General features: G+C 48.5%; 1 protein-coding gene across 4 annotated transcripts in view; it reads right to left on the bottom strand.

Moving 5' to 3' along the window:
- Positions 1 to 17,185, bottom strand: part of CBFA2T2 (CBFA2/RUNX1 partner transcriptional co-repressor 2) — a 59,666-nt gene extending 42,481 nt beyond the window's left edge. For all 4 annotated transcript variants that reach the window (XM_058036371.1, XM_058036373.1, XM_058036372.1 and 1 more), the window contains exon 1: positions 17,123 to 17,185. In XM_058036371.1, coding sequence (XP_057892354.1) covers positions 17,123 to 17,150 — 28 coding nt within the window. In that variant the 5' untranslated portion in view covers positions 17,151 to 17,185. The remainder of the gene's footprint in view (positions 1 to 17,122) is intronic.
- Between the last annotated feature and the right edge of the window lie 1,512 nt (positions 17,186 to 18,697).

Here is an 18,697-nt window from a genome sequence, read left to right as displayed (position 1 = left end):
TGCAGCTCCCAGCCACCTCTCCCCTACTTTAGAAACCCCAATTTCCTGTCTACATCTGACAGTTTTGCCCCACTTATTGCAGGACCATCCTCTTTAGCACCTGTTCTGGGTGCAGACAAGCTTTGGAAGCCAAAATCCTCCCTTTTTCAGGTGAGGTGGTGGCTTTGAGAGCTGCGTCCTGGATCAGGCACCCAACTCCAGGCTCCCAGTGCTCTCAGCACCATACGTGGAAGACCATTTACAATTAAGAAAGCATAGGTTAAAGCCTAACAAAGCAGCAGAATGTGGGGTTTATTCCCTCATCCCAGGGGCCACTGTGAGCAATAAAATGCAGGTGATGGATCCCAAACCCCTTCCCTACAGCAGGCTCACTACATCCCAGTTTGCTCCCAGCACCTCCCTCCACTGGTGCCTTCCCTGCCAAAAGCTCTGGCTCTTCCCCTGAGAATGGCTTTTCCTTCTTTATCTCAGGCTCTTTTAACAGAAAAGGCTTTTCCTTCTTTATCTCAGGATCTTTATTTTCAAAATTTCACCCTGGGCCCTTATCTGTGAGGGCTGCTGGGGCTCTGCTCCTTTCCCAGTGTTTCAGAGGAGGAAAGTGGTACCTCCCCACCACACAGCCACCCAGGGAGGGTTCTTTTCTCATTAATTAGTTGTCACTAACCTGGTAACACTGATTAAAAATTTCCCAATTCCCATCTCCCTTTAAAAAAGATAAATCCCAAGTTGTTTTGTTCATTACACCCAGCAAAACCACCAGCTTTTCCCATAGCATCCCAGTTTAGCACGGAGCAGGGTTCCCTTCCTTCCAGTCTCAACCAATCACAAAAACCACACTTCAAACGTGTTTTTTTTTTTTTGCTAGTTTTTTCTTCCATTTACTTTTCCCCCATTTTTCTTTGCCAGCTCCCTTCTCCCGCTTCCCGCTGACCCTTTAGACCTAACAAACGCTGCCTTTGGGGGGGAGCAAAAAGAAGAAAGAGCCCAGCGCAGCCCTTTGCGCCTGGCCCGGCATTCCAGCGCCGCGCTGCCGGCTCCACAAAGTCTGATTTAGGAGCACTGCTGGGAGCTATTAGTTTACGAAAGGCCCAGCACGCCCACCCAGGCTCAGGGGCGGCGAGAGGCTCCCCTTTCACCGCTGCCATGTGCCTCCCAGCCCGGCTGGAGCGCTCGGCAGGGCGCGGAGCCAAGGCAGAGCCACGGCAGAGCCAGCCCGGCCGGCGGGTGGGAGCGCAGGGACAGGGCTGGACATCGGCCACAGCACGGAGATTCATTCATGGGATGCTTATTGAGAGTCCAGCCTCCATCCAGGCTCTCCTTTTATCACATACAGAATCACGAGGTTGGAAGACATCTCTCAGATCATCGAGTCCAACCTATGCACTATGTCGCGGTTTGAGACCGTGACACCCTAACAGCTCACCTAGACCACAGCACCCAGTGCCACGTCCAGTCTTCGTTTAGACACATCCAGAGATGGTGATTCCACCACCTCCCTGGGAAGTTCATTCCAGTATTTATTATTCCTTCATTTTATTATTCTTTTTTTTTTTCCTAATATCCAACCTACATCTTTCCCTGCTGGAGCTTGTGACTCTCTCCTCTGGTTCTGCCAGTGCTGCCCGGTGGAAGAGACCAACCCCACCTGTCTGCAGCCTCCCTTCAGGAAGGTGTAGAGAGCAATGAGGTCACCTCTGAGCCTCCTCTTCTCCAGGCTAAACAACCCCAGTTCCTTCCAATGTTCCTCACAGGGTTTCTGTTCCCAGCCCCTCACCATCCCTGCTGCCCTCAAGCATCTCAACATCCTTCCCAAACTGAGGGGCCAGAGCTGGACACAGCACTCAAGATGGGGTCTCACCAGTGCTGAGCACAGAGGCAGAATGACCTCCCTGCTCCTGCTGGCCACACAAAATCAGAGCAGGGTAATGAGAAGTGGAATCAATCTTCAAAACCACCTTCCCCTCCTTCTCAAGGGGGAAGCTTCTGAAAATACCATCCCTGTACCCTCCCACCACCAAAACCTGACCATGCAAACCCAATCCACCAGGAGGGCAAGGATGTTGCTGCTCCTCCTCTCTCCAAATCCCTGGATGTTGTGGGCAGGGCAACATCTTTGTTTCTGGGAGATCACACCGTGCTGTCCCCACTCAGAAGCACTGCCAGGCCCATCTGAGGGTAGGGATCACAGAATCCCAGAATTATGAGGTTGGAAGAGACCTCTAAGATCATGGAGTCCAACCTATGCCCTAACACCTCAATGAGACCATAGCACCAAGTGCCATGTCCAGTCTCTTTTTAAACACATCCAGAGATGGCAATTCTACCATCTCACTGGGAAGAGCATTCCAGTATTTATTATTCTTTCAGTAAAAAATTTCTTCCTAATATCCAACCTACACCTTCCCTGCTGTAGCTTGTGACTCTGTCCTCTGGTTCTGTCAGTGCTGCCCAGTGGAAGAGACCAACCCCACCTGTCTGCAACCTCCCTGGTGGCTCCTTGTTGCTGTGTCCTGTAACCACTTCTTCCTTTTTGTATCCTTTTTGTTTCCACTACTATGGTTTTAATCTCTTTTTTGCCGTATTTTTTTGTGAAAAATGCATGTATTTTATGATTAGCTTTTCACAAATATTAAAATGAATATTATATGTGCTGTGTTAGAAAGTTATGCTGTATTAGTTCTCTAAAGTAGTGTGTTAAATATAGTTTTAGGTTATAAAAAATGTTAAAATAGAAACAATGCTATGTAGGATACTTTTTTTAAAGAGATGACTTGCAGTGAGATAGCAGCCACAGGACACCTGAATCTTTCAGAGAAAGAGAATTTATTGCTCTCTTATCAGAAGAAATGAACTTCTTCCTACCTCGAAGGTGCTGTCAGGATTCAGAGGAAGAAGCTGACACTGACCAGACAGAATCCTGTGTTTGAATGGAATTTATGCATCATGTATGAGGTGTATGAATATACAACAGGCTGTTGTTTTTAAGAGTTAATCCTCTGTTAAAGGGGGGTCCTTTTTCAGGTTTATGCTGCCCAGAAAGAGGTACCCAGACTGTCCATAACTCTTTGTCTCGATTGTCTCATATTGTCCTAATTCAAATTGTCCAAATTATTATTACTCTAATTGTATTACTATTTTTATAACCATTTTATTACTATTAAACTTTTAAAAATTTTAAAAACAAGTGATTGGTGTTTTTCACATTTTTGATTCCCTTCTCCACTGTCTCCTTCCACCATCTCCAGGCTCCTCATCTGCCTCAGCAGCCCCAACAGCTGATCCTGAAAATCATCACAGTTATCCCAACCACAGGAATCTGCTGAGCAAGTTCAGTCACTGCCCAGGTGTGTGTAACCTGACCCTGTTACACTCCCAGAATTAAAGCACCCATCAGCCTCCCAAAAATGTGAGCCATGGGGAACTTAATGGCTGGCCAGATTTTGGCCAGTTCATTATCCTAAAATGCCTGGTGTGGATGTAAGACAGAGTTAACTCCCCAAAACTGAAGATCAGCTCAGTGGTGGGAGAGGCAGTGAGAAAGGAAAGGGGAAAACAAGCAAATGAAGCATCATTTTGGAGTCATCAGGGTTTTGACATTCTCCAACTGGCTTCTATTAGCACTGCATCTGTTTGGGTGCCTGAAGGAGAAAAAAAAAAATCAAAGGCAAGACTCATTTCCAGAGGTACAGAGCAATCAGCAGGTTCTCTGTGCTCTGCAGTGTTTGGATGCAGCTCAAGGAGGACCAGGCACAGTGAACGAGGACCTGAAATTTTATTACCTTCCCCTCCTGCCGGAAGCAGAGCCTATTTGCAGATTTACAGCTCGTGTCAACAGGAAGTTCTTGTTTACAAGTTTCCTGGAAAAAAAGCCAGCATTCCTGTCCTCCACCACAGCCTGGTGGGAATGCTGCCTCGTGGGGGAGTGCTCAGATGGGTATGGGAGACAGGAACTGAGTTTTGGCCATGTAAAACATACAGACAGATAAAGCAATGAAAAAAAAGAAAAAAAAAAATTGAAGACCAGAAGGAGAACAGTAATTCAGCAATTTGGTGGAAAATGCACAGCAAGACAGCACAGCCGTGTCTGGAAAAATACTTTTGTAGCATCTGGGATTCACACTTCAAAGAAGCAGAAGAATTTTAAGAGGATGAAAAGCTATATTCAGGCTAACATGCATTTTTCTCTTCTGGCCCAACTCTTCTGTCATTCCCATTACACTGTTCCTCCAGGAGTCACAGCCAAGCTCAGCTGGTCACACTGGGGTGGGCCCTCCTCTCCCAGTAAAGGCATTAATGGGACCACAGTGTGTCTGGGGGTGCTGCTGGATCCACCAGGATCCATCCATCCCCAAGCTCAGCCCCAGATGGAGCTGAGGACATTGTTTATTGCCCTTCACAAACTGGAGCCCTGGATATGAAACCTGGATTTAAAATCTTCCCCTTTCATATGGTTATTAAAAAGAACCACCAAGAACCAAAACTGAAACCAAACAAAAAAACCCCAATATTTGTTCCAAAATTACACAAAACAAGAGGACATGAGGACAGCCAAAGGTCAAGCGGCCAGAGCTCTACCAGGATGCCAAAGACCCAAATATTTATTTAGGCCACGCTGTAGAGTTTAGCAAAGACAGCTATGGAGTGCTTAGGGAGGTATCTGATCTCCTGAGAGAGAACACACTGCTCCCAAGGAAGGTTTCTGTCTCGACAGATGGACATTTTCCAACAGAAGGATGACTGAATCACAAGATCCCTCTGACACAAACTCATTCAGCAACACACAACAGGTACAGAAAACCAAGCCTCAAAAAGCCACACTCAGCTTCTCCCCAGAGAAAGGGCTGGAGAAAACCAAGCTGACAAAGCACTCAACCCACCCAGCCTTACCAACTTCCAGGATTTAACATGCAGAAGGCTTCAAAGAACTGAGTGAAAAAGCAAACTCAGAGCTGGGCAGGCATCAGGTCCTTCCAACACCACCACAGGTATCCCCAGCATAGATTTAGGTGACCCTCCTCACCCAGAGCTGCACATCTCCACTCATTCCCTCATATTCAAGCTCTTTTCACACCAACCAGCAGCACTAAGATCAAAATTCCCAGACAGGGAGGAGAGTATCATGCAAAGGTTCCAAAATTTATTTTTCCACCTTAAATCCTTATCAGGAAACCATTAGTGAGGAGCTGCCTGCCCTAGATGCCAGCATTTCACATCCAGGTGCCACCAGCCCTGTGCAGGAGGATGGAAGCTCAAAGGGAAGATTTTGCAACAGGCTGAGAGGAACATTTGCTGAAAGTATTCCATCAAAGCAGGCAGGTGTCCTCTACCACACACCCTGGACATACTTGTTCAGACAACTTCAAGAGCCAGAAGAACATAAACACCTGTAGGGTGAAGTAAATTTCCATGCACAGAGAGGGACAAAACAAGAAAATCATTACCTTCAATCCAAACCTCAGGTTTACTAAACTTGAAACTTCAAAAGTCATCAAATATCTTCATTTTCTACACCATGAGTTACATTAAAAAAACAAAAACACCCCAAAAACCTCAGGGAAAAAAACAAAAACACCCCAAAAACCTCAGCGAGAAGAATAAGAAAGAGACAACTTTAAGAAAACCAATAAAAACGTGGAGCAGGAGATAAAAAAAGAGGGATTCATCAGCAAAGCTCCTCTAAAGTGGGGCTGGAGTTGATATCTAAGGCAGTTAAACTGCAGCATTCTGGGAAGAGCTAATTTGATTTGGCTGTGACTACTGGGGGGGGAGAAAAAACCCAAAAAAACTAAAGCAGCTCAAGCACATTTACTTCCTCTTGATTTGATTAATGCTACCCAGGGCTGTGGCCAAGGTGAGGCTGAGTTTATTGCCCTGAGCCTGCTCTGCCCAGGTGAGGCAGCCCCTCCCAGGGCTGCTCTGAACTTCTCCCAGCTGTGTTTTCCCCGTGCCCCAAACGCCTCCACCTGGGGCTGCAGATGGAGCAGCTGCAGCTGAAGGCAAACACCTGGTGAGCCACAGCCCTGCCCTGCTTGCACGGGAGATCACAGTTTCAGCAGCTCCTGCCCTGTTTAAGGCCTTATCAGGGTTTTAAGTGCTGTGTTTGTCGTTAATAATCTGCTCCCTTTGAGCCCAGGGGGGCCTGAAAAGCTCAGCTGGGCAGCGTTGCACTGACCAGCCACCAAAAACCCTCCTGAAGGTGTGGAAAGGAGGGATAAATCCTACTCAGAGTCCAACATCACTGGATGCTCCACTGACTGTGCCTCACGCAGCAGCTTTGGGCTGCACCAAGCCAGCCACAGGAGCTGCAGGTGTGTCCAGGTCCCTGAGGGGCTCCAGGCTGGCAGGAGGCTCCCCTGGGACACAGCAAGGAAAACTCTTGTCCTGTTCACTGCTGATGTCTGACTGGTGAATACTGGAAATTCACTTCTCTAGAAAAATATTTGACAAATTCTCATCCTGTAGGGAATGTCATGATGAGCAGAGCAAGAGAAGTACTAAGAGTGTTTTTTGTTTTTTCTAAAGAGATTTTTACAGCAGTCACATCAAGTAACACCCCTCTTCAAGTCAATTCTTGAGTCTGAGCAGGCTTTTAGTCCAGCAGTTCATTCCTCTTGGAGACTCCTTACAACTAAGCAGCAGTGTCATACAACTACCTGGTTAGCAGGGCTGCTTCAGCATTTCTTTGCACCATTTTTCTCCAAGTTCTTGCTCAGTGATGGCAATATTAATAATATTTATATTAGGACCATAAATATTAATAATATTTATATTAGTAATATTTCTATTAAGAACACAAGGGTATATAACTATAGGACTACAAACTAGAGAGGCAGACAGTGCACTTAAAAAAACCCCAAACCCACTTCCCAACGGGCTCCAGACATTTATGGTCACCAAAGAACCAGCAAAAGAAAAAACAAACAAAACTGTTTGTTACCTAGCAGTAATTTTCAAGTGATCTGAGCTGAATTCAGTATTGTAGTCACACAGGGAAAAAAAAGCTCCATGAGAAATGCTCAAGGCAGGGGTTTGGAACAGGATGGTCCTTAAGGTTTCTTCCAACCCAACCATTCTGGGAGTCTATGTAATAAAATATTGGGGGAAAGGGAGATAATTTAAGGGTTAAATTAAATCTTGCAAGGCCAAAGTGACAGGAATCAGTTCCAGAAACCTGCAGGGTCAACTTGTATCCACTGTAGAAGATCCTTGTGCAAATTAAAAGCTTTCCCTGCCTGTTTGTTTGGGCATATGGAAAAGCTGCAAATTCACTCCCTGAGGTTTGCACTGAGGAGGCTGCTAAATGCCAGGAGGAGTCTCAGGACTGGGATATCTGGATGCTAAGGAGTGCTGGAGGTGCAGCATTCTCCCACGTGTTCAGGAGTCAAGTCAAATCAAGCCAACATTTGTAAAAGCCCCTCCTGGGCCCTGTTTCCAAACACCTGCATCCCTGGGCCCCCCTGCTCTCCTGTTCCTCGGTGCATCTCACTATGAAAATGCAGAGTGCCTGCCTTCCTCACCCATGCAGAACAGCTAATCCCAGCAGGATAATCCTGCTTTAATGAGAAAACTATAGGACCTTTGATAAAGCATATAAATCTTATAAAAGCCCTACTACAACATTCCTCAGTCTCTGGGACTGCATGACCGACCTCTCAAATGAATTTTGCATGTGGCTGTCTCAAAGCTGTGCAAGGTAACACGTGGCAGGGGGAGCAAACTGCTCCCTCTTGCTTGCAAAGACACCATAAAATCTGTAACAGTGCTGCAGGCAAATTCCCCATGCCTCTGGACATGTGTGCCACTCCGTGAACAAAACAGCTCATCCTTGCCTGCCACAGCAGCCAGAGGACACTGGCATCTCCCACTCCTCCTCTCCAGCTCACAGCACACTTCCCAAATGGAATGGCCATGATATAACTGACCTGCCCCAAGTCAGGGCTCCAAAGGTCCAGTAATTCCCTACAGAGCTGGGAGATGGCAGGAACTCTGTGTCTTGGGCTGCAGAGCAGCTGCTGAGCTCCAAGATAAACCTCGGAGCCTCTGCCAAACTGGCAATCTGTGTCAGGTTTTGTATGAGAAAAAAAAAAAAAAAAAAGATTTGAGAACAATTCCTCATTACAACTTAGGTGTAGAAATACACAGACACTTTTTTTCTGACCTCACAAGACCTTGCTCCAGCTCCAGGAAGAGCCCAATGAATTGACATTTCAACACTTTCTTTTCCCCTCAAGTACAAACACACAAGTGCTGAGAAAAAGCAGTGATGCTCTGACCTGACACGACCAGTCGTGCTGAGGGATAATTCCTGTGCTGTATCAGTGACTGGAATTACCAGGGCTTTGCCAACAGTTTAATGAGATGGAAACTCGTGCTCCCACTGCCAGAATTTGTTTGTCAGGCCATAAACTATTTAGATGCCCTGAATGTTTTGCTCCTGTGTTATAAAACAGGTGTGAAAGAGGTGCATCTCCATCCACGGAGATGCTGCTTGGAGCAGCACAGCCTTTTGGACAGATCTAAATTCCTGGTGTGCTGCATGTGCTCAGGGAGGGCTGTTCCACCTGAAGCTGGACCAGCTCTGAGTGGTGCTGCCAGGTTCTCCAGAGCTTCCTGGGCCACCTCAGACCAGCAGGAGCAGCAGCAGGACAGTAAAAATGTAGTGGAAACCGAGGCAATCCTTACACATGCACAAGGGAAAAAAGGAGATTCTGTGCCTACAAAACTTGTTTGGTACCTGTGAAACTGAAGGCAAGAATTCCTGCATGGATCACATCCTGGTCTCTGGTGCTCTGCTGTCCTTATGCCACCAGGAAAGTCCTCAGCACTGATGGAGGATCAAGATGTGGTAAACAATGTTCAGGAGCAGTGACTGAGCCTTCAAGTGTTTTTTTTTTTTTCTGAGCATATTTTACCATAAAAACATAACAAATTAAATTCCATTAGTTTTATCTCAAACTCAGCTTTTTTAATTAGAGGTACAGGGCTCGAGGGAAACTGCTGTAATTATGAAATGGGAAATAAAATCTGATGAACACAGTAACTGCAGTGATTGAAAACTTAAATAAAACTGGTAGAGGACTAATCAAGAAATATCTAAAAATCACCTGCTCAACAGTTTGTGTGCTCTAATAGTTATTTACCTATTCACATGCACAAAGAGGCTTTATTCTCTCTCTTGGTAAAATCAATACCACAAAAGAAAAAAAAGACAAATATTCAAGATGAAAACAGACAAGCACATGGGAATGTTTTTGGAGTGCAAACTGCAGTGCAAAACCAAGATTCTCTCTCAGAGGATTCCATCAAATTAACTTCTAGGTGCTCAGCATGCCTAGATAAAGAGGGAAAACCAAGCTTTCATGGAAAAAAAATCATCCCCTGGGGAGATAAAAGGACACCACCAGTGTATTGTGGAATGTGGAAACTCAGGTGGGCCAAGGGCAGTGATGTGAAGTCAGGTATTCTGCAGCAGAGCGGTGAATAAACCCCAGTAAATGGATGCAGGTGATCCACTCACAATTCCAGTCACTGACAGGGGAGCCACCAGAACAAGGCACTGGCACTCCCCAGGGCAGGAGCTGTGGCACACAGGCAGTGCCTCCCTGCAGAACATTCCCGAGGACACACACACTTCCCCAGCACCACAAAGTACAGCGTGTCCCGTTACTCACCACGGAAGGTGATCCATCAGCATCTGTAGTGTGAACAGGGAGGCAAACAGCAGAAGGAAAGCAAAGTGCTAGAAAGAATTCCTGGCTAGAATTTGCTGCTTTAAATCTTCCCATGAACGCGGGCCGCGAGCTGCAGAACACCACACTCGCACCGGGAAAGCAAAATGGGTACAAGGCTCCCATCCAAGTCGGGTTTAATGGCAGAGAAGATAGATCTGCTCTTTGAGAAAAATCCCAATTGTTGATTTCTATTTTGTCTGGCGGTGCAGTACACTATTCCTCCTTCCTTCCTGCCAAAAGTGGTGGAAGTACGATGTGCTTTAAAGTAATTACAGCAGCTCAGCCCAGAAGTGGCTGCATTTCAAACGAGGCAGGAGATGCACAAGTGGGGAGTGGCTGCTCCCAGCTGAATGCTGAACCTGTATTCAGACCTGGGGATGAAAAGGTTCTCTCTAAAACAAACCATGCCACATTTGCTTCTGATACCTGCCCAATTTGTCCCCTTCTGGTCTGCCTTATCCTGCTGCACCTCTGTGGGTGGCTGGAAAACCCAGGGCAGCATGGCCCAATGTGGCACCTGTGGGCAGGACATGCCTTCCTACAGGGATTCAGCTAGATCCAAATTTTTTTCAACTGGTCTCTAGAGAGAGAGACTCTTCAGCAAAACTTGCAAACATTTGGCTGTGCCAAAACCCTGCACCCCTCTAAACACTGCAGTGTTGGAAGTGTGCAGTATTTTCATTATTGGTAGAACAGCCATAATTATCCAAATAAAACTATTACTATACTGGGCCTTTGATCATAAATAGAACTTAATGGATTTTATTACATCCCAGGAAGCAAGAGCTACAGAAAGAAAAGTATTGCTAAATGTGCTTTGCTACTACCTATCAATTTCTCCTAAACACTGAGCACTTAAGAAATACCCAAAGAAACACACTGCTCCTACTGCATAACCATTGCAAGTTCCCCTCTGAGCTCTTCCCCTTTAGCCAGCTCGCAGGGGACGTTTCAGCAGCTGAAAATTAAAGGGTCACAATATTGAGCCTTCAGGTATCAAGTTCACAATGGAAATAGCAGCTGACACAGAAAGGGCTCTGCTGAGCACGGCGGTGATAATTCTGTTGCCTCGGAGCTGGAGGCAGCTCACTTACACAAAGTTTGTTATTTAACTCAGCGAGGAACGAAATAAAATGCCACAGCCATGGATTTATTCCTTACACAGCCTCTTTCAAGTCATACTCCACACCAGAGACGTGCTAGCAGTGAGTCCTTAACTGTGGCTGCTGTATCCTCTCAAATCCAAATAATTCCCTGTCAAGTGCTGGGGAAGGCAGTGATGGCCTCAGCAAGGGCTGCTTGTCCTGCAAACTCTCCTGCTGGAGCCCATCTCCCAGAAAACTTCAAACACCCCTAGATGCCATGGGTCTGTTCCCAGAAAACTTCAAACACCACTAGATGCCATGGGTCTGTGAGCAAGTGACAACAAATCCAGCATGTCCGTGAGCCAGTGACAACAAATCCAGCCACCATGGAGAAGGGCAGGAACAAGGAGGATGTCAGTGGGGCAGCCAGACATGCCAGCTTCCCACTTGCCCTGCTGACACAACGCAGGAAAAGCCATCCTGCCACCCCCGGGGACTCCCCACCTGGCCCCGCTCCGCGGTGACAGCCCAGGCCTGCTGCTCTCTCCCAAACAGATGCATTTATTCTCCTGAGAGCCTCCCACGTCTTATCTAGCTGGCAGTTTCCAAACGTCGAGCGCCAAGTCCAGCTAAAACCACTTTAAGCTCTTTTAGGCAACAATTCCTGAGAGCGTTTTGGCAGGGGAGCGAGGGAGGCGGGGTCCCCCTGCGCTGTCCTGCCGGGATGGGCACGGAAAGCAACCCCTGCACCCCAGTCTGGAGATGCTGTAAACAGGACCTGGCACAGGAATGGATGTATGGTTTACAGAGATGCCTTGCTTCGAGCAAATTTGCCTCTCAACACAGGGCCAAACTCTCACGCAATAAATTAACTATTTGGCAGCCACTGAACCAGCGCTGGAGCCAAACCAATTAGGGTTTAATGTGATCCCAATTTCCTATTTCTGAGACGGGGGTCGGGGAGGCAGGGGAAGAAGGGGGAAGAGGAGGGAGGGAGAGCAAAGTAAATCCCCTCCTGGTTTATAAATCCTTGCCAATCATCTCAGATAAACCTGTCACCCACAGCTCTAAATCTGTATTTGCACTTGCGTGCTCCGAGGGACGCGGTGGGAAAAGGCGCGTCGGACGCAGCCAGCCTGACTCCCCACATGTGTTTTCCATACTTGGGAAATTCAATCATTTAAAAAATATTTACCAAGCTTTGTCTTTAATTAGAAAAACATGACGACGGATAAGGCGAGTTATTGTTTCTAAGCTAGAAATGTCAGAGATCCTCATGATGTCAGAGGATAAACCCCACCAGCGACCCGCGGAGCCGCTGCCAGGGCTGCAAATGTTTCGAGGGATTTTTTTTCATCTCCCCTCAAAGTTCAGCCCTTTCCAGTCACAATTCATCGGTGGCTTCTTGGCCCCCAACAAAGCTAATCCTGAAGGAGGAGGAGGAGGAGGAGATGGAGGGAAGGCTCCTGCAGCAGATCTGCCAGACGGGTGTTTTCATGCAAACGAGCTCGCACAAATGGGGGAGGAACAGAGGAACATTTGACTTCTTTGTGTTTTAACATCCTGGCTCTGCTACCTCCCCTGCACAGCTACCTGCCCTCAACCAAGATAAGCAAATTAATCTCATCTGCACCTGGAAATGCTGCAGGCTGAGCTGTCCCCATACTCTGAAAAAGTGTTAAATTAACTTTCTGCTTAGCCAAGGCCCAGGGAAGTGCTTGCTCTCGGGAATACAGCCACAAAATTCTGCAGGCCACGATACCCACCCAAGAAAAGGAAGCTCCAAGCAGACAAGCAGGAGTTCTGCCTGCCCAGGAGCATGTGTGACCCTACAGCCGTATCCCACACTGCAGCCACTGCTCCACCTCTGTTTGATCCAACACCTGCAGCCAGATCCGGAGAGGCTCCGCGTGCACAGCTTTAAAGCAGAAAGCAAATATTTGGTTTTTACCCACAAACAAAAGCTAGCCGGGATGCAATGGGCTGTCAGGCCCATTTGTGTGCTCACCACCGCTGTTAAGGCGACTGAAGAGTCTCTGCTGACCAGGTGGGGGGCAGGAAGGGTCCCTGGACTGGCTCCTCAGCGCTGCCAGCCTGCTGTGTGCCACCAGTGCCAGCAACTCGACCCAGCCACCCCTCCCCAGCCCACTCCCACACACCCCAAACACATACAGCCTCCCTGTTTTATATCTCCTTTAGGGCTTTATCCCTCTTTTCCTCCTCCTCCTGCTGCCTGCTGGCAGAAAAGGCGGGCTCAAGCACACACAAAGGCCAGGTGGGAGCGTGTCAGGTGACAGATCTGGAGAAACTTCCTGCTGCAGCAACCAGGTGCACTGCTAGGGAGGGAAAGCCAACTCCCAAGAGATCATAAGGATTAAAAAGTACAGATAAGCAGGGAAGCTGGTATTGATGCAAACAAACTGGTGTGTCTATCCAGTCCAATCTTACAGCAATAAGTCTGCAAGCACTCATGAAGTATTTGTCTGATTATTTTATATCCACAGGCAAGAAAAGGCAAATCCTGCATTTTCCTGCAATGAGAGAATTCTGTAATATTTTAAAAATATTTTTAGCAAGCTTTGAAGTGTCACCTATGGCCCCAAAGCCAAGCCAAGAGCATGCCACATATCTTGTGAAAACACCCTTGCACTCCAAGGCTGAGGGCTATGAGCAATGACAACCTCAAATACCAACATAAATCTACACTGGAGAAAATCCCTGCCTGAACAGTCTGATCCTTTAAATTATCCCAAGTGTGCCAAGCATGTCATTGAGGAAAATGTGCAGAATTTGACCTCGAAGTCTGAGTGCCAGAAAAATTGCTACCTGTAGTACTGCTCTCTCATGAAATGGAGTTAAGGACATTTTAATTGACTCCCAAAGTCAGGGTTGGTTAACCTGGAGTGCACAAATACAGCCAAAATGATGTCCAGGATACATCTGTAGCTGAATCAAACAAGGGTGTGCACACACTCAGGATGTGGCACAAAGAGATGGGAAGGTGACAGGGACACAGCAGAAGTTTTAAGCCCCAGACACTGGCTGCACAAATGCCCTCAGGAAGGTGGTTTTCTGGAAGAGTTCCAGGTAAATCGACAGCCTGGGTGGAAACCCTTTCCCTGGGACTTTTTAAATCAGAGAGGGAGAGGTGGATTCACTTCTCACCTTTTGAGTCTTACAGCAATCTCCTCCTTCTGAAGGGGAAGGGTTCACCTCTGATTGTTGCCAGCAAGAGGGAAACCTGAGCAGTTCTCCCTTCTCCAGTGGCTCATGGCAGCCTCTCGAGGTGCCTGGGACTCCTTGGCAGCTCAGGATGATGGAAAGCACTCTGCTCACTATTCCACTCCAGTCCTGCTTCCAACAGAGTCAACTCCACAAGCCCTTCCCCAAGCACAAACTCTTTTCAATCCTCAGAGTGCCAGCAAATAAAAAAACTCTTTTTCTTTCCTCTGACTGCTTTAAAACTTCAATTTATTTCATTTTCCTGAACGCTGGCACAAAGGAAGAGGAACACCTAAAGCTTTTCATTTTACAGCATATGAAAATCAAGACTAAGTCCCTGAATGATGCATTTCAATTTCTGGCCATTGGAAATATCCATGTAAGAAGAGCGTATTCATGAGAGCCAGCATGTGCCTTGAATGAACAGGGAACATCCTAAAGTTTCAAAGCAATCCCACACTTCTTCCTTCCTTCCCCATTGTTAGTTTCACACTGAGCACTGATCCATTTCTCTATAACACACACCCAAAGAAATCAAGCAACCTCCTGACATTGCCAGCATCTGTAAAAATCAGAAATCATTGGGCTATGCAGATGATTAATTTATAAAAATTATGAGTCTACAGCTGATTATTCACTTTTTTGATAAACCCCAACAGTGTTCTTGGGCTAGCACTGGGCCCAAGAATTGAGTGATGTCTTGTACAAGTGTTTACACTGTTCAATAGCTGGCACTAACAGGGCATCCTCACCTGATCTATCCACAAAGGTCCTGATAACTTCAGCACCTATCTGTGTGCTTATCTTTATAAAGCAGCTGCAGGGCTCACCAGGCTTATCCTTAGTATTCTCCAATGAATGCTGGGCCACAGACACATTACACTGAATAAAAACACCTCACTTCAGTTCCCACTGAGTCACTGCAAGCATTCCAGGTGCCCTCACCCTCTCCTGCCAGGGGCCTTGCTGTCCCTGCTGCCATTGGGTCAGTGATTGCTGGCTCAGTGCTGTCAGCAGGACCCAGATGAAAAGCCCTAATCACAGAATAATAGACTGGTTTGGGCTGCAAAGAACCTGAAAGATCACTTTGTTCCACACCCTGCCATGGGCAGAGACTGCTTCCACTATCCCAGGCTGCTCCCAGCCCTGTCCAGCCTGGCCTTGGGCACTGCCAGGGATCCAGGGGCAGCCACAGCTGCTCTGGGCACCCTGTGCCAGGGCCTGCCCACCCTCACAGGAAGGAATTTCTTCCTAATTTCAAACATGCTTTAATATTGCAAAACTCAACAGCCACATACACATCCATACATTCCTGCCAGGAGCCAATAAACTATTCAAACAACTTGTCCCATGTTGCAGAAAGTGTCCCAGCTGAGAGGCACTGGTTTCAGGTACCCACCCTGAAGCTAAGATGGAGGCACAAGATCCCTGTCCCCCTTAGCTTCAAATATTTTCAGCAGGATTTTAAAGGTCTGACTCCCGCCCCTGAGCTCATTCTGAGGGAAGCAGGGGAGAATGTGACCAGTCTCTGCACACACCACGAGCACACACACTGGGTGGGATTTGTTTCATCCAGCTCCTCACTGCCAAAGCCTCAGCCAGGCTCTCCTGGGCTCCCCTCGCAGTCAATGAAAAAGCCCAGGCACCTCCAGGGAGGAATTTGTCTCATTCAGAGAGAGGTGTCCAAGACTGGAGAGATGAATCACCCTCAGCAGCGCCTGTTGTGACTGACTTCAAAGGGAGCTTGGGGAAAGGAGATTGGGCACAGACTGTGGACAGCAGGGTTAAAGCACACGATCTCAGCCCAGCTCCTTCTGTGGGGCCTTTTCTTCAGAGCTGACAAGATGAAGGTCAGCAGCCAGGTGCCCGGGCTCTCCAAAGCCACGTGGACGTGCACACGGCTGTGCCACCACGGTGCTCTCCAGGCAGCTGGGACACGGCTGGCTAAACTCCGCACGCCTCCACAGACTCACATTTCCCACTGCCTCAAGGGTAACGGCCTCACCCCATCATCTCCTCACATTCTGCCCTAAGCAGCACCATAAAGTACAAAACCAACTTCTGTCGCTTGGTAATTCCTTCTCCATATCGGGAATGCAGCTTTCAGAGTGGTTTCCACATTAGCATCAGCATCTATCTTTACACTGCTTCCCTATGAGCAATCACACTTCATTTGAAGATTCCTGAATTTCCTGAGCTTTGGGATGTGCTTTGAACTGCTTTTCTCCCTTTCCTGAGCAATGCTTAGCCACAGAGTCGCCTTGGGGCCGTGATCCAGCCCATGTGTGATGGCCATTGCACACACAGACATCCCGGCTCCATCGGCACCTCACTCCCCATCCAGCATGGCTCGATTTCCATCCCAAACGCGGACAAACCAGCACAGGCCACACAAACTCTCAGGAAGCTGAAACACGGGAGAGGCACCACGTGCTCTCCTGCCAACCTCAAAGCTTTCAGAGGGCACAACACTTCTGGCAACAAACGCGGGATTTTGGGGAAATTAACGCAAAAGGAGCTGAAGATACCCACCCTGCCAGCTGCACGGAGCTGCGAGCAGGATTTATGCGCACAGGGCTCGCACACGCGGGTGCCAGGTCGCTGTGTGCCCTCAGTTTGCAGCACGGCAAACACTCGTGCCCAGCTCTGCCGTGGATATTTCACCGTGGGTGTTTCCAAAAGTGTCCCAGACCCCTCACGGAGGTGTCCCGGTGCTGGGCAGGCAATGCGGGCAGTGCCAGGAGGGTGCAAAGCAAAGCCCGCTTTGGCTGCAGCACCGCGGTCGGGCACTGCCGGCCCCAGCCCTGCCGAGGGGCTGCACCCCTTGTTCCAGAACCCCTCCTGGCTGGAAATCCCGCACAAACCCGGGCACTGCCGGGCTGCGATTGCGGCTGGGGGTCCCCAGGCCCACACTGCGGGGCAGTGAACCCGCACGCTGAGAAACACGCATTAATCAGAGGTGCAATTATGGACTACGATACAAAGCGCGGTCCCTTTCCCCCGGCCCGCTCCGGGGGCTCGGCCCCGCTCCCCCCGGCCCGGCCCGGCGCTGCCTCCCGCCCGTGCCCCGCTCCCGGCTCTCACACTGGCAGCTTCCCGGGATCCCCACCATGGCCCGGATCCTCGGCGCCTCCTGCCCGGCCCGGCCCGGCCCGGCCCGGCCCTCGCCGTGACGAGAGCGGGGGCGCGGCTTTCCCCGGCCCGCCCCGAGCCGGGCAGGAGGGGCCGAGCGGAGGGCAGGGGGTTCCGAGGAGGGCAGGAGGGGCTGTGAGGAGGGCAGGGGGCTCCGAGGAGGGCAGGAGGGGCTGTGAGGAGGGCAGGGGGCTCCGAGCCGGCCAGGAGGGGCTCCGAGGAGGGCAGGGGGCTCCGAGCCGGGCAGGAGGGGCTGTGAGGAGGGCAGGGGGCTCCGAGCCGGGCAGGAGGGGCTCCGAGGAGGGCAGAAGGGGCCGAGCGGAGGGCAGGGGGCTCTGCGGGGATTGGGGGTGAGATACAGCCGGGTTCTGGGGTGTAACCTTCACAGAGCCGTCCTCTGGCTCCTCTCAAAGTGTGACAATACCTGTACACAACCCCGAAGGTGTTGCAATTCCTGCACACATCCCCAAAGGTGCTACAGTACCTGTACACCCCCCAAAAGATGTTAAAATTCCTCTATACAGGTCCCCAAAGATGCTACAATACCTGTACAACCCCAAAGTGTTACAATTCCTGTACACACATCCCTAAAATGCTACAATACCTGTACAACCCCAAAAGATGCTAAAAGACCTTTACACACATCTCCAAAGCTGTTACAATATCTGTATGTCCCCAAAAGAGGTTACAACTCCTCTACACATATCCCCAAAGGTGCTACAGTACCTGTACATGCCCAAAAGATGTTAAAATTCCTGTATGTACATCCCCAAAGGTGCTACAGTACCACTGCATCCTCAAAAGATGTCAAAATTTTTGTACACACCCAAAAGATGTTGAAAGACCTTTACACACATCCCCGAAGCTGTTACAATACCTGTGGGCCCCAAAAAGTTGTTAAAATACCTGCACACAACCCCCAAAGGTGCTACAATACCTGTACACCCCAAAAGCTGTTAAAATGCCTGTACACACAACCCCAAAGGTACTCAAATCCCTGTATATCCCCAAAAGATGTTAAAATACCTGTGCACACATCCCCAAAGGCTTTACAATACCTCTACACCCTCAAAAGATGTTAAAATTTCTGTACACACATTCCCAAAGGTGCTACAATATCTGTAAACCCTCAAAAGATGTTAAAAGACCTTTACACACATCTCCAAAGTTGTTACAATACCTGTACACCCCCAAAAGGTGTTAAAATTCCTGTACACACATCCCCAAAGGTGCTACAGTATCTGTATGCACCCAAAAGATGTTAAAATTCCTCTATACATGTCCCCAAAGGAGCTATAATACCTGTACAGCCTCAAAAGATGTTACAATTCCTGTACACCCCCAAAAGAGGTTAAAATACCTGCACACATAACCCCAAAGTTGCTAAAATCCCTGTACACTGGCAAAAGATGCTAAAATACCTGCACACAACCTCCAAAGGTTTTACAATACCTGAGGCCAGACAGGTTTGTCCCCAGCCCAGCCCCTCAGGTGTGTTGTAGTCTGACAGCCCTGGCTGGGTAATAA

Source organism: Melospiza georgiana, chromosome 17 (assembly GCF_028018845.1).
Source record: "Melospiza georgiana isolate bMelGeo1 chromosome 17, bMelGeo1.pri, whole genome shotgun sequence".
Lineage (NCBI taxonomy): Eukaryota > Metazoa > Chordata > Aves > Passeriformes > Passerellidae > Melospiza > Melospiza georgiana.
The sequence above is the reverse complement of the archived record's forward strand: the minus strand, read 5'-3'. Positions and strand labels throughout refer to the sequence as shown.